Source organism: Cervus canadensis, chromosome 2 (assembly GCF_019320065.1).
Source record: "Cervus canadensis isolate Bull #8, Minnesota chromosome 2, ASM1932006v1, whole genome shotgun sequence".
Classification (NCBI taxonomy): domain Eukaryota; kingdom Metazoa; phylum Chordata; class Mammalia; order Artiodactyla; family Cervidae; genus Cervus; species Cervus canadensis.
Genome location: NC_057387.1, coordinates 42,145,739 through 42,158,021, shown reverse-complemented (window position 1 = coordinate 42,158,021; position 12,283 = coordinate 42,145,739). Strand labels below are relative to the sequence as shown.

General features: G+C 41.3%; 1 protein-coding gene across 2 annotated transcripts in view; it reads left to right on the top strand.

The window, feature by feature from the left end:
- The first annotated feature begins 688 nt into the window (after positions 1–688).
- Positions 689–12,283, top strand: part of PLPPR4 (phospholipid phosphatase related 4) — a 50,648-nt gene continuing 39,053 nt past the window's right edge. The window contains exon 1 of one of the 2 annotated variants that reach the window (XM_043460560.1): positions 689–1,457. In XM_043460560.1, the coding sequence (XP_043316495.1) occupies positions 1,380–1,457 (78 nt within the window). In that variant the 5' untranslated portion in view covers positions 689–1,379. The remainder of the gene's footprint in view (positions 1,458–12,283) is intronic. The other variant, XM_043460561.1, reaches the window with a different exon arrangement.

Here is a 12,283-nt window from a genome sequence, read left to right as displayed (position 1 = left end):
AATAACAACAACAAATGAGGATGGTGCCCTCATGATGGGATTAGTGTCCTCCTAAGAAAAGACCAGAAAAGTAGTTCTCTTTTTCCTCTACATAAGCATACAGCCAAGAACAGAATCCTCACCACAACCCGATCTTGCTGGCAGCCTGAACTGGGACTTCTAGCTTTCAGAATGGTGAGAAACTAATGTCTGTTGTTTAAACTACCCAGTCTATGTGTTTGCTTGTTTGTTTGTTTTATAGAAGCCCAAACTAACTAAGACAGGCTAGCAGTTGAAGTGAGTTGAAAAGTGCGGTGGGAATTGGCTCTCAGACGCTTAATGTGGAGACTGAAATGCCCAGGGCCATGTAATCCTGAAAGTGGGTTATCTTACTTAGCATAACACAGCATTTTATATTTTTGAGTTTTTTCTCCTCTATATCATTTGACACCTCTGGGTTGCCAAAATAAGCATAAAGTTGAGACAAGCCAAGGACATTGGCAACAAAGTGAAGGACTTAATTTAGATTGTTAACGGCCGAGAAGTGCCTCCTTTTACGGTTATGGCTGAAATACTGACGTGGTTCCGGGGGTGCGATGATGAGGTAAGAGGATATCGTGGCTTTGGGGCTCTATGAGGATGCCCACACGTCCGCCTCCACCAGTGCCTCACCATTCCCAGACAGGCAACAGTGAAAGTTTATCAGCAGGTTAAGTCGGTGTCCTGGGGAGCCAGGGAGTCTGCTGGGCAGAGAATCCTCAGTCGGGGAAGTCACTCCTGGCTGGCAGCCAGCTCTCAGTGAGTTCCCACCACGGCCTACTTTTCGGAATGGGATCTAAGTTTTAATTTCGCGCAGGTGGAGGTCGGTTTTCGCGCTGCGGGTCAGTGCGCAAGGGCTGAGCTTCCGCTCTGCAGCAGTCCTGAATAAGAGTTCCTAGAGGGATCTAGGAGGCTTCCCGGGGGGCCGTGGGTGCCTGCTCTCCTCAGCCTCGGGCTGCAGCATCCAGGGGTGCGTCCCCCTTTGCCGATTCTTGACGTCAAGCCCCGACCGCCACGAAGCCTCGCCAGGGCGGTGGAGAGCAGAGGAAGGGTGGCGGGGAGGGGAAGCCATTGCAGCAACAGCTTGGAGGAAGGAGCTGGACGTCTCCGCCGAGAAAAACCGGGGGTGGCAGCCAGGGTAGGGGAGGCGGGGGACCTGCTCGCTCCGGGAGCCGCTGGGTTGCTGCAAAGAGGGGCGGGGAGAGGCGGGGGCGCAGCCTGCACCGCGCTGGCTCCAGCGGTGCCCGCGGGGAATGTGACATCAGCGGCGCCGCGCGCTTGCGGCTGGAGGAGGCATCTCGCCTGGGCTGCGCCGTGCACACCTCGCCCCGGGGAGGACGCATCCCGGGCAGGCGGCAGGGATGTCGGCGAAGGAGAGGCCAAAGGGCAAAGTGATCAAGGACAGCGTGACCCTCCTGCCCTGCTTTTATTTCGTGGAGGTGAGTTGGCCCAGCGCCTTGGCATAATGCAGATCCTCCGGGCGGCTCCGGAGCCAGTTCGGGTCCCGGAAGGTGTTGGAGGAGCAGAGACCGTGCTGGGTGCCCGCTGCTGCCCCCAAATGCCCCCACGCTCCCCTTTCCCCCTAGGTTTCTCGGGATCTCCCCGGAGTGTGCCTGTGAGTGCCCGCCAGCCCGGGCTGGTTGCCACTAGCGTTGCCACTGCTGGGGGCCTGCAGACGGGGAGATACCTGTGTGAGTGAGCGTGGGGCTAGTTCCCTGGCCCTCCTGGACTGCCGGTGTGCTCAGCGTCGTCCCTGGCCCGGAAGGGCCATGATGCTGATATTTTGGGATTTGTGTCCTCAATCTACGAATAGCTGTCTAGAACTCTGTGAGCTTTCTAAGGGAGTTCAAATACACACAGCCATGCCCTGGGTGTCTGAGGGCTGGGGATGTTTATACAGGATTAGGAATATCGATTGCTTTATTACACAAAAACAAAAACAAAAACAAAAAGCCCCTCCCCTATTAAAATTACTCTGGTGTTCACATCTGCTTCTAAAATTGGGTCCACATCTCTAGGTATCAATCTATTAGCTTTTTTCCATGGTTAACAAAAATTATATGCATATATACATGTATATGTATATTTATACATATGTATACGTATGTATAATATTTTTAAAATAAATGACATCATCTGATTTTACATGATTTGTACATGTGCATTTATTCTGTGCTGAGCAGTATCACAGATAAGCAGTTAACATGCAGATATATTCATAATGAGCGTCTAAGTTACCAAAATGCGGTATTTAAGGGAGGTACAATTTATGGGAGGGTTATAAAGATTGACAGGTCCGGTGATTCCATGCACTGTGGTCCACTGCATTAGGAAGACATTTTTAAGCCAGAGGTTTATTAAATCATAGGTAGAGAAGAGATGTGTTGGATATGTTTATGAAATCATATGGTTTTAAGCATAAAACTGTATTCTGTGTAATTAGAGCCTGGATTTCAGAGAGAAGTATAAGACCATTGCTGAATTATAAATATCCTTCCTTGGCTGTCTTTTCAGCCAAATATGGAGGTTTAGCACTTACAAGTACAGATAGTAGATTCTGTATCTGATGATTGTGAGGCTTATCTGTGTTGAGGTATAGTCACTGTTTTGAAACTTGGGAGAAGTGACATTGTCAGATTGTTTTTATAGATAACAGTATACCTGCAGGTTTCTCTTAGGTCTTGCAAATTTTTAAAAAAATGGTTTCAGGGTTAAGAAAGATGTACGTGATTTGCATAAATCTCAGAGAAATGATGGGTGATTCCTTCATCCATGACCAATAGAAAAGAAGGGGAAAAAAATGACCTGTTTATTTAAAGTAATTAATTGATTCATTTATTTTTATCTTTTCTCTTTTCACAAGGGATTTTGAGGCCATGGTTTAGATAATTTTGTTGAAAGCTTATGAAGAGTTTTCCCGAGGTAAAAAATGTGGGCACAGAAGATTCCATGATGAACAGGGTAAAGGGATAGAGAGATGAGATCCCTGCCTTCAAGTTAAATCCTGTCAGGCCACTTGTCGCATTGCTAATCCGCTGTGGTTTTGTGCAAAAGCATGTTCATTCCCTTCTGGATCTATTACATCTGTCCAGGAGAAATCAGTTAATTGCTGGCTTCTGTCTCCAGGACAGAGCACACTTGAGGTCAGCTAGAATCTGACCACATTTAGATTGTAGCTGTATGGCTTCGAGGAAAACACTTTCATGAAAGAGGATGCAAACCAGAGAATTAAGGATGTACCTAAAAGAATCTATGTGTGCACTTTTGAGGTGACTTTAATAGGAGTACATTATCTTTTAATTTAAAATTTTAAAAGTAAAAATGCCTCAAAATACATTGAAATATGTTCTATAGAAACAAGCATCTCACAAATGTTTGTTCTTTTCCATGAGTGGAAACAGCTCAAAATCATTACCTTCACTTTGAACCATTCAGATACCCTCTATGGATTCCCTAGTAGGACAAGCTATAGAACCATTTCTTGAAAACAATTCATGGAGTCTGGATTGTACTTATGACATTATGTCTTGAGAGTAGCAGATTTCAAAGGAAGAGCCACAAAACTGGATTGCAGATGATCTCTCTGAAATTTATATTCATGATGAACCACTAAAGAGCCTCTCAAAAATGAGAGGAGGCATTAGTACACCGATTATTTAAAGAGTTGACAGAATGCACTACTGTACTCCTTTGGAATGACTCATTTTGTAGGCAGTGAGAATGAGCTTTGTATCTCCTTTGGAGGATGAATAAATATAGCATGAATTAACATGTCAGTAAAATGCTCTAGAGTAATGGCACTTTGCTTTCCAGTATAGTTTCCCCAGACCTTAGTAATTAAAATGGAAGAACGAAACATGAGTGAGTCTTTCACCACATATCAACCCAAAGCACATATTTCTTTTCTGTTACGCCAGACAATAATGTAAGGAACAAAAAGGTAAAAAAGACCAGAATTTGAGGAGAATATGGGACCTAAGACTTAAGTTAGGTTCCCATATCCATACCCATATCCCATACAAAAATAAATTCCAGACAGACCAATAATTTAAATTTTAAGAAATGGTTAAAAACTAAATAGTAATAACAACATAACCATATGTTTTTTAGATTTTACAGTGTGAAAGACCTTTCTTAACGTATAACTAAAGTCAGAAATAATATAGGAAAAGACTAACACATTTTCCTACCATCCCAAAAAGTTTCTCTATAACAGAAGATACTCTAAAGAAATTTTAGAGAAAAAAAGTTTCTGAGTCTCAAGTCAGTGATACCACGGACAATTTAAACTTTGCCTTTCTTCTTGGAGTTCAGGCTGTTTTAAATTGCTATTCATGATAGGCATTAAATATGAAGAAACTAGGTCTTCCTTGGTAGCTCAGCTGGTAAAGAATCCATCTGCAATGCAGGAGACCCTGGTTCGATTCCTGGGTCAGGAAAATCCCCTGGAGAAGGGAAAGACTGCACAATCCAGTATTATCAGGCTTCCCTGGTGGCTCAGATGGTACAGAATCTGCCTGAAATGCAGGAGATCTGGGTTCCATCCCTAGGCTGGAAAGATCCCCTGGAGGAGGGCATGACAACCCACTCCAGTATTTTTGCCTGGAGAATCCCCGTGGACAGAGGAGCCTGGTGGGCTACTGTCCATGGGGTCGCCAAGAGTCCGACATGACTGAGCCATTAAGCACAGCACAGCACGTGAAGAAACTAACTAGGAAAGTGAAGAACAACATTCATTCCAACCAGAGGAGGCTGAAATCAGGTTAAACTGAATTATGGCCAGAAAACCTGGTCTGATAGACAGCTTGACCTGGTTCATATACCACCTGTTCTACATACTGCTTGGATAATTCTGGCCAAGTTACTTCTCTCATTCTCAATTTCTACACATGTGATAAAAATTATATGGTATGACAAATATATTTATTCATAGGTAATAGAAATTATAATGTCCATGTATCTTAGAAAATATTATGCAGTTAAAGCATAAAATATACCAGCTATCATACCTGAGCTAGAATATGCACTCAGGATGTATCAGGTGCTTTTGCATGGTGTCAGGGTATAGAAATTATATCCTATATATAGGCTGAGGTACTCAGTCACTAAAGTCAAGTAATCATGTCTCAGGTTATGTCCAAACTCGATGATAAGCAAATGTTAAATTAATGGATATAATTAATTTTTCCTTACATTTTTGGTTTATGCTGCCAATTGTTTATGCTGATAAAGGGGTTTATGGTTGACAGTAATTAAATATATCAATATTACATGTTAATTTAAAAAACACAAATGATTTCCAACATGGTACCTCACTTTATGAACATGTTTGACAGTTCAGTTTTGCACTGTTTAATTTGGGAAGAGAAAAGTCAAGTTATGAAAGGAACTTTAAAGCAAGCATACCCTAGGCCTTATCAGGTTAAACAGAAAAGCGGGTGGAAAGGAACATTCCACTGAAGAAAAGGTTTCTCTTGCCTTTAAAGTTCCAAAGCCCTCTCCAAGTGATGGTTGTATCACTTACCATGCAATTGCAGCCGGCAGCACGCCTCAAATTAATAAAAGGTGTTTCAGCCTAAGAACCCAATATTAGACATGAGAAGGCTGGTGTGTGCCTAATTCATTTCCTTTATGCAAAGCTTAACAATGCTTCCACCTGTGCTCAGACTCACAATTTTGTTCTCATTAGTCATCCTTTTCCAAGATATGAGTTCACATTGACTCAGTACCTACTATAAACAAATGACAAATTAACCTTGAAACCGAAAGTTGCAAGTTCTTAATAAATAAATGGGGAAAAGATTCTCTATCCTTCGTGAAATAACTACCTGAATCCAATTCAAAATATTTTAAACACGACAGGCTTGAAGTCATATAGAAAATTTTCACTAATTGAATACTGTACTTAATGGATATGTTTCAGGAATTTTTTAATGCAGGTTAATTACTATAGTTTAAATCAATATCTAGACATTGTGTTCAGGAGTAGAAGCCATCATTTCTCTGTTACTGTCCTGCCTGAAGAAGTTCAAAAGGCCTTTGTTTAAGCAAAGATACCCTGGTTAGTTCAGTCTGAACATCATGCCTAGACATTATTGTGTCTTGACAAAACCTTAACATGTTTTTATGTTTTTCCTCACTGGAAAGTGTTCACTGTATCTTAATTGTAGCAAACATTAATTCACAAGATTTCTGTTTAGCCCAAGATCTATGTGAAAATTTTATAATTCACACGATCTTCCTGGGAAATATAGCTAACTGATCTCCTTTTACATAAACTTTAGCATCAGCAGGAAGTACAAAATGACAACATTTCTGCATCGCACATACCAAAATAGTAGTTGTAGGATTTTTCCCTTTTCAGCGTGGCATAGGTGGTCCACTCAAAGAAGAAGTCCAAACCCTACCAAGAGAGACAAGCTGACAAATCCTTCTTCCTTTTTTAAAGTTACAGTGCAAAGTCCTTTGGTGAAAAACAAAAAGGAAATAGAGACAGTAATAGAGTCCTGGGTTTTAGAGACACTAAATGAGGACATTTCCACAAATACTGAAACCAGGTCTTGAACCCAGAACCAGCTATTAGGGAATTCTATACTATTCCTAGGTTGCTCCACTATCTTACTGTGTCTTCATGGTCAAGTCCCTCATAGTAATCCTTGTCCTAGTAGGGGAAAAAATGGGTGCCTTCTACCAACCTTAAAGGGATATTAATGATAATGATAATAATAAAAAAGGAATAGTCTATTTCAAGCCGCCTTTATATTACAGACTCTATGTATACATTATCTTTCACCCTGAGAATTATTTTAAATGGTAGTATTATTTGTAATAAGGTAGTATCAAGAAGGGGCTTCCCTGGTGGCTCAGCTGGTAAAGAATCTGCCTGCAATGCAGGAAACCCCGATTTGATTCCTGGGTCAGGAAGATCCACTGGAGAAGGGATAGGCTACCCACTCCAGTGTTCATGGGCTTCCCTGGAGGCTCAGACAGTAAAGAATCTTCCTGCAATGCAGGAGACCTGGGTTTGATCCCTCGATTGGGAAGATCCCCTGGAGGAGGGCGTGACAACCCATTGCAATATTCTTGCTAGGAGAATCCCCATGGATAGAGGAGCCTGGCAGGCTACAGTCTGTGGGGTCACAGAGAGTCGGACACGACTGAGCGACGAAGCACAGCACAGCACACTATCAAGAAGGCATCATTATCCATATTTTTATAAACAGTATGTTGTAACTCAAAGAGCTAAATGTCTTTCTGGGGACACAGCAGTTAAGAGAAGAGCCACGATTTGGGTGCTTGTCCATCTCCCTCTTGCATTACCATTACCCCAGTCCACCTCACAATGACTCTAATAATGCTAACCTTAATGAGGGAGTGGGTTGGGAGACCTCTCCCGTGACTTGGCTAGCTTTGTGGTTTTGGAAGTCATGTGTGTGGATGAGGTCTTGTGGGGGTTCTACTCTGTGGAACAGAGTTTTCTCTTCATTTAGCTACTGAACCTGGCTTTGATAGTGCTATCTTCTACTGAGAGCAACTAGTTTAATTCTGACACAGAGGTGTAGATGGCACAGGGGCTGTCTACCCAAAAAGATGCTTCCTTTGGGAAAGCACAAGTGGTACCCTTGAGACTCCTGTGAAGGAAGAGTGAACACGGAGCTTTGGGTAGACTGAGAAGGAAGAGTCAGAATTTTAAAAAATTTAGAAAAATAGATTGTGTATGTCTGTGAGAACGATAGAGCATGGAGGAAAGAATTCCTAATAGAATAGAAATGGAGGGAGGTTAGACCAAGGAGGATTAGGAGAAAAAACATGAGAAAAATAGAAGATAGGCATGAAAGGCATGTGGAGGCAATGGGCATCAACTTTGTGAGCAAGCTCTGGGGATTCCATTAGGGACTTGAGTTGTCTAAATTGGCTTGTTAAATAAAAAGCATTAAGGGTGCAATTTTTAGTGTTTACTTTGGGAGTGTGTTACAAATATTATCACAAAGATTTCTTCCCTGCATGTGTATACATCACAGGCTATTTCTCATGCAATGTATCAAGAACAAAATGTGAGGAAATGTCTCATTGCTGAATTAGGTCTAATAAAGTCATGTACTCCCAGAACACTTGGTTTGATTCTCCTATCACAAATGAGGAAACTGTGGCTTGAAAAGGTTAACTGAGTTACCTAAAAACACACGATGGTTAATATCAGACAAGAATACAGCCTGTCTCCCCACTGCTGTTCTACTGCTCCTCTCTAATTATACTAGTTCTAGAATTCCTTACATTACAGGGTTTCCCTCTGGATTATAACACAATATAAGTCATTATAATTCTACACATGAACAAATTGTGTTCAGTTTTTGAACTTTATATCTAAATATCTTTACATATTTCATATCACATTGCATTAGCAAGTTAAAGCAATTATGAATGGATCTTCTGCTTTTCCAAATTGTTAGACTTGTTGAAAAGTATGCTTACAGCTAAAAATCATAAAATTGTAAGTGATACTTTTCTTTCTCATTGCTTAATTGTCTACTTATCATTTCACAATGACTTCTCTGGACATGATGAGGTCTCTGACAGGAAAGGAAAGTGGAAACACTGAAAGGAGTGAGGATATAATTTACAATATCAGTGACAAAATAACTGAATTTTCTTTACAGTTTGTTGTTTTTTAGTCTCTAAGACATGTCTGACTCTTTGCGACCCCATGGACTGTAGCCTATCAGGCTCCTCTGTCCATGGGATTTCCCAGGCAAGAATACCAAAGTGGGTTGCCATTTTCTTCTCCAGGGAATCTTCCTGACCCAGGAATTGAACCCAGGTCTCCTGCATTGGCAGGCAGATTCCTTACCACTGAGCCACCAGGGAAGCCCAGTTTGATAAAACAGTTTACATTATAGTTTAATGTTACTTTTTCACATACATTATTTCATGTGATCCTTTTAATACAACAGAGGAGTAGATATTAAGTCTGTTTTGCAAATTAAGTAACTGAGACTCATGCATTTGTCTAAAGCCCAAGTAGTGTCTAAAGCTCAAGAATTTGTCTAAAGCCCAAGTAGTGCCATTTTCCCCTGTTGACCACAGGAAGAAAAATGATTGTATTTACTGTGAAATGTCTAATTAGAAACATCTAAGCTTTCTTTAGTTTCTTCTAGAATTAATTAATTGAGACATGTACTTCCATGTAACTATGGACTAGAATCATTTCCTTATAGTGAGCTGGGTTTTGGAATGTGAAAGCCAAGGTTATTATTGTTTGGTTGCTAAGTTGTGTCTGACTCTTTTGCGATTCGATGGTCTGTGACCCCTCAGGTTCCTCTGTCTATGGGATTTCCCAGACAAGAATACTGGAATGGACTGTCATTTCTTTGGACAAAATTGATATCAGTGTGTTTTTCCAGTCTTTAATTAGGCGCTGAATCAATCACCTCTTAGGTCCATCACTGGGCCTTTGTTTTATTTTTTTTTTAGTTGTTATTGGAGTGTATTTGCTACAATGTTGTGTTGGTTTCCTCTGTACAGCAAAGTGAGTCAGCTATATGTATACACATATCCCCTCTCTTTTGGGTTTACTTTCCATTTAGGTCACCACAGAGCTTGAGTAGAGTCCCTTTGCTATATAGTCGGTTGTCTCGTTGTTTTTAAATCACAAACATTTACCTTAATCATCATAGGGAGGATAATTGCTTCCTTATTTTCTATCATAAGATGGTTTCTATTCAGTGTAGTTCAGTTTAGTCGCTCAGTCATGTCTGACTCTTTGCAACCCCATGGACTGCAGCAAGCCAGGCTTCCCTGTCCATCACCAGCTCCCGGAACATACTCAAATTCATTTCCATTGAGTCATGATGCCATCCAACCATCTCATCCTCTGTAGTCCCCTTCTCCTGCCACCTTCAATCTTTCCCAGCATCAGGGTCTTTTCAAATGAGTCAGTTCTTCTTATCAAGTGTCCAAAGTATTTGAGTTTCAGCTTCAGCATGAGTCCTTCCAATGAATATTCAGGACTGATTTCCTTTAGGATTATCTGGTTTGGTCCCTGGACTTGCAGTCCACGGAACTCTCAAGAGTCTTCTCCAACACCACAGTTCAAAAGCATCAATTCTTCAGTGCTCAGCTTTCTTTATAGTCCAACTCTTACATCCAACCATAGCTTTGACTTAGACAGACCTTTGTTGGCAAAGTAATGTCTCTGCTTTTTAATATGCTGTCTAGGTTAGTCATAGCTCTTCTTCCAAGGAGCAAGCGTCTCTTAAGTTTATGACTGCAGTCACCAACTGCAGTGATTTTGGAGCCCAAGAAAATAGACTCTCTCACTGTTTCATTGTTTCCCCATCTATTTGCCTTGCAGTGATGGGACCAGATGCAATGATCTTAGTTTTCTGAATGTTGAGTTTTAAGCCAACTTTTTCACTTTCCTCTTTCACTTTCATCAAGAGGCTCTTTAGTTCTTCTTCGCTTTCTTTCATAAGGGTGGTGTCATCTGCATATCTAAGGTTATTGATATTTCTCCCAGCCATCCTGATTCCAACTTGTGCTTCATCCAGCCTGGCATTTCTCATGATGTACTCTGCATATAAGTTAAATAAGCAGGGTGACAATATACAGCCTTGATGTTCTCCTTTCCACCTGGAACCAGTCTGTTGTTCCATGTCTGGTTCTAACTTTTGCTTCCTGACCTGCATACAGGTTTCTCAGGAGGCAAGTCAGGTGGTCTGGTATTCCTACCTCTTTAAGTTTTCCACAGTTTGTTGTGATCCACAGTCAAAGGCTTTGATGTAGTCAATAAAGCAGATGTTTTTCTGGAACTCTCTTGCTTTTTCAATGATCCAATGGATGTTGGCAATTTGATCTCTGGTTCCTCTGCCTCTTCTAAATCCAGCTTGAACATCTGGAAGTTCTCGGTTCACGTACTCTTGAAGCCTGCCTTGGAGAATTTTGAGCATTACTTTACTAGCGTGTGAGATGAGTGCGATTGTGTGATAGTTTGAGCATTCTTTGGCATTGCCTTTCTTTGGGATTGGAATGAAAACTGACCTTTTCCAGTCCTGTGGCCACTGCTGAGTTTTCCAAGTTTGCTGGCATATTGAATGCAGCACTTTCACAGCGCCATGTTTTAGGATTTGAAATAGCTCAACTGGAATTTCCTCACCTCCACTAGCTTTGTTCATAGTGATGCTTCCTAAAGCCCACTTGACTTCGCATTTCAGGATGGCTGGCTCTAAGTGAGTGATCACACCATTGTGATTATCTGGGTCATGAAGATCTTCTTTGTATAGTTCATCTGTATATTCTTGCCACCTCATCTTAATATCTTCTGCTTCTGTTAGGTCCATACCATTTCTGTCCTTTATTGTGTGCATCTTTGCATGAAATATTCCCTTGGTATCTGTTACTTTCTTGAAGAGATCTCTAGTCTTTTCCATTCTATTGTTTTCCTGTTTCTTTGCATTGGTCACTGAAAAGGGCTTTCTTATCTCTCCTTGCTAGTATTTGGAACTCTGCATTCAGATAGGTATATCTTTCCTTTTCTCCTTTGCCTTTCACTTCTCTTCTTTTCACAGCTATTTGTAAGGCCTCCTCAGACAACCACTTTGCCTTTTTGCATTTCTTTTTCTTGGGGATGGTCTTGATCACTGCCTCCTGTACAATGTCGTGGACCTCCATCCATAGTTCTTCAGGCACTCTGTCTATCAGATCTAATCCCTAGAATCTATTTGTCACTTCCACTGTATAACTGTAAGGGATATGATTTAGGTCATACCTGTATGGTCTAGTGGTTTTCCCTACTTTCTTCAATTTAAGTCTGAATTTGGCAATAAGGAATTCATGATCTGAGCTGCAGTCAGCTACCGGTCTTATTTTTGCTGACTGTGTAGAGTTTCTCCATCTTTGGCTACAAAGAATATAATCAATTTGATTTTGGTATTTACCATCTGGTGATGTCCATGTGTAGAATCTGTCTTGTGTTGCTGGAAGAGGGTGTTTACTATGACAAGTGCGTTCTCTTGGCAAAACTCTGTTAGCCTTTGTCCTGCTTCATTTTGTACTCCAAGGGAAAATTTGCCTGTTACTCCAGGTATCTCTTGACTTCCTACTTTTGCATTCCAGTCCCCTGTAATGAAAAGGACATCTTTTTTGGGTGTTAGTTCTAGATGGTCTTGTAAGTCTTCATAGAACCGTTCAACTTCAGCTTCTTCACCATTACTGGTCGGGGCATAGACTTGGCTTACTGAGATATTGAATGGTTTACCTTGGAAACAAA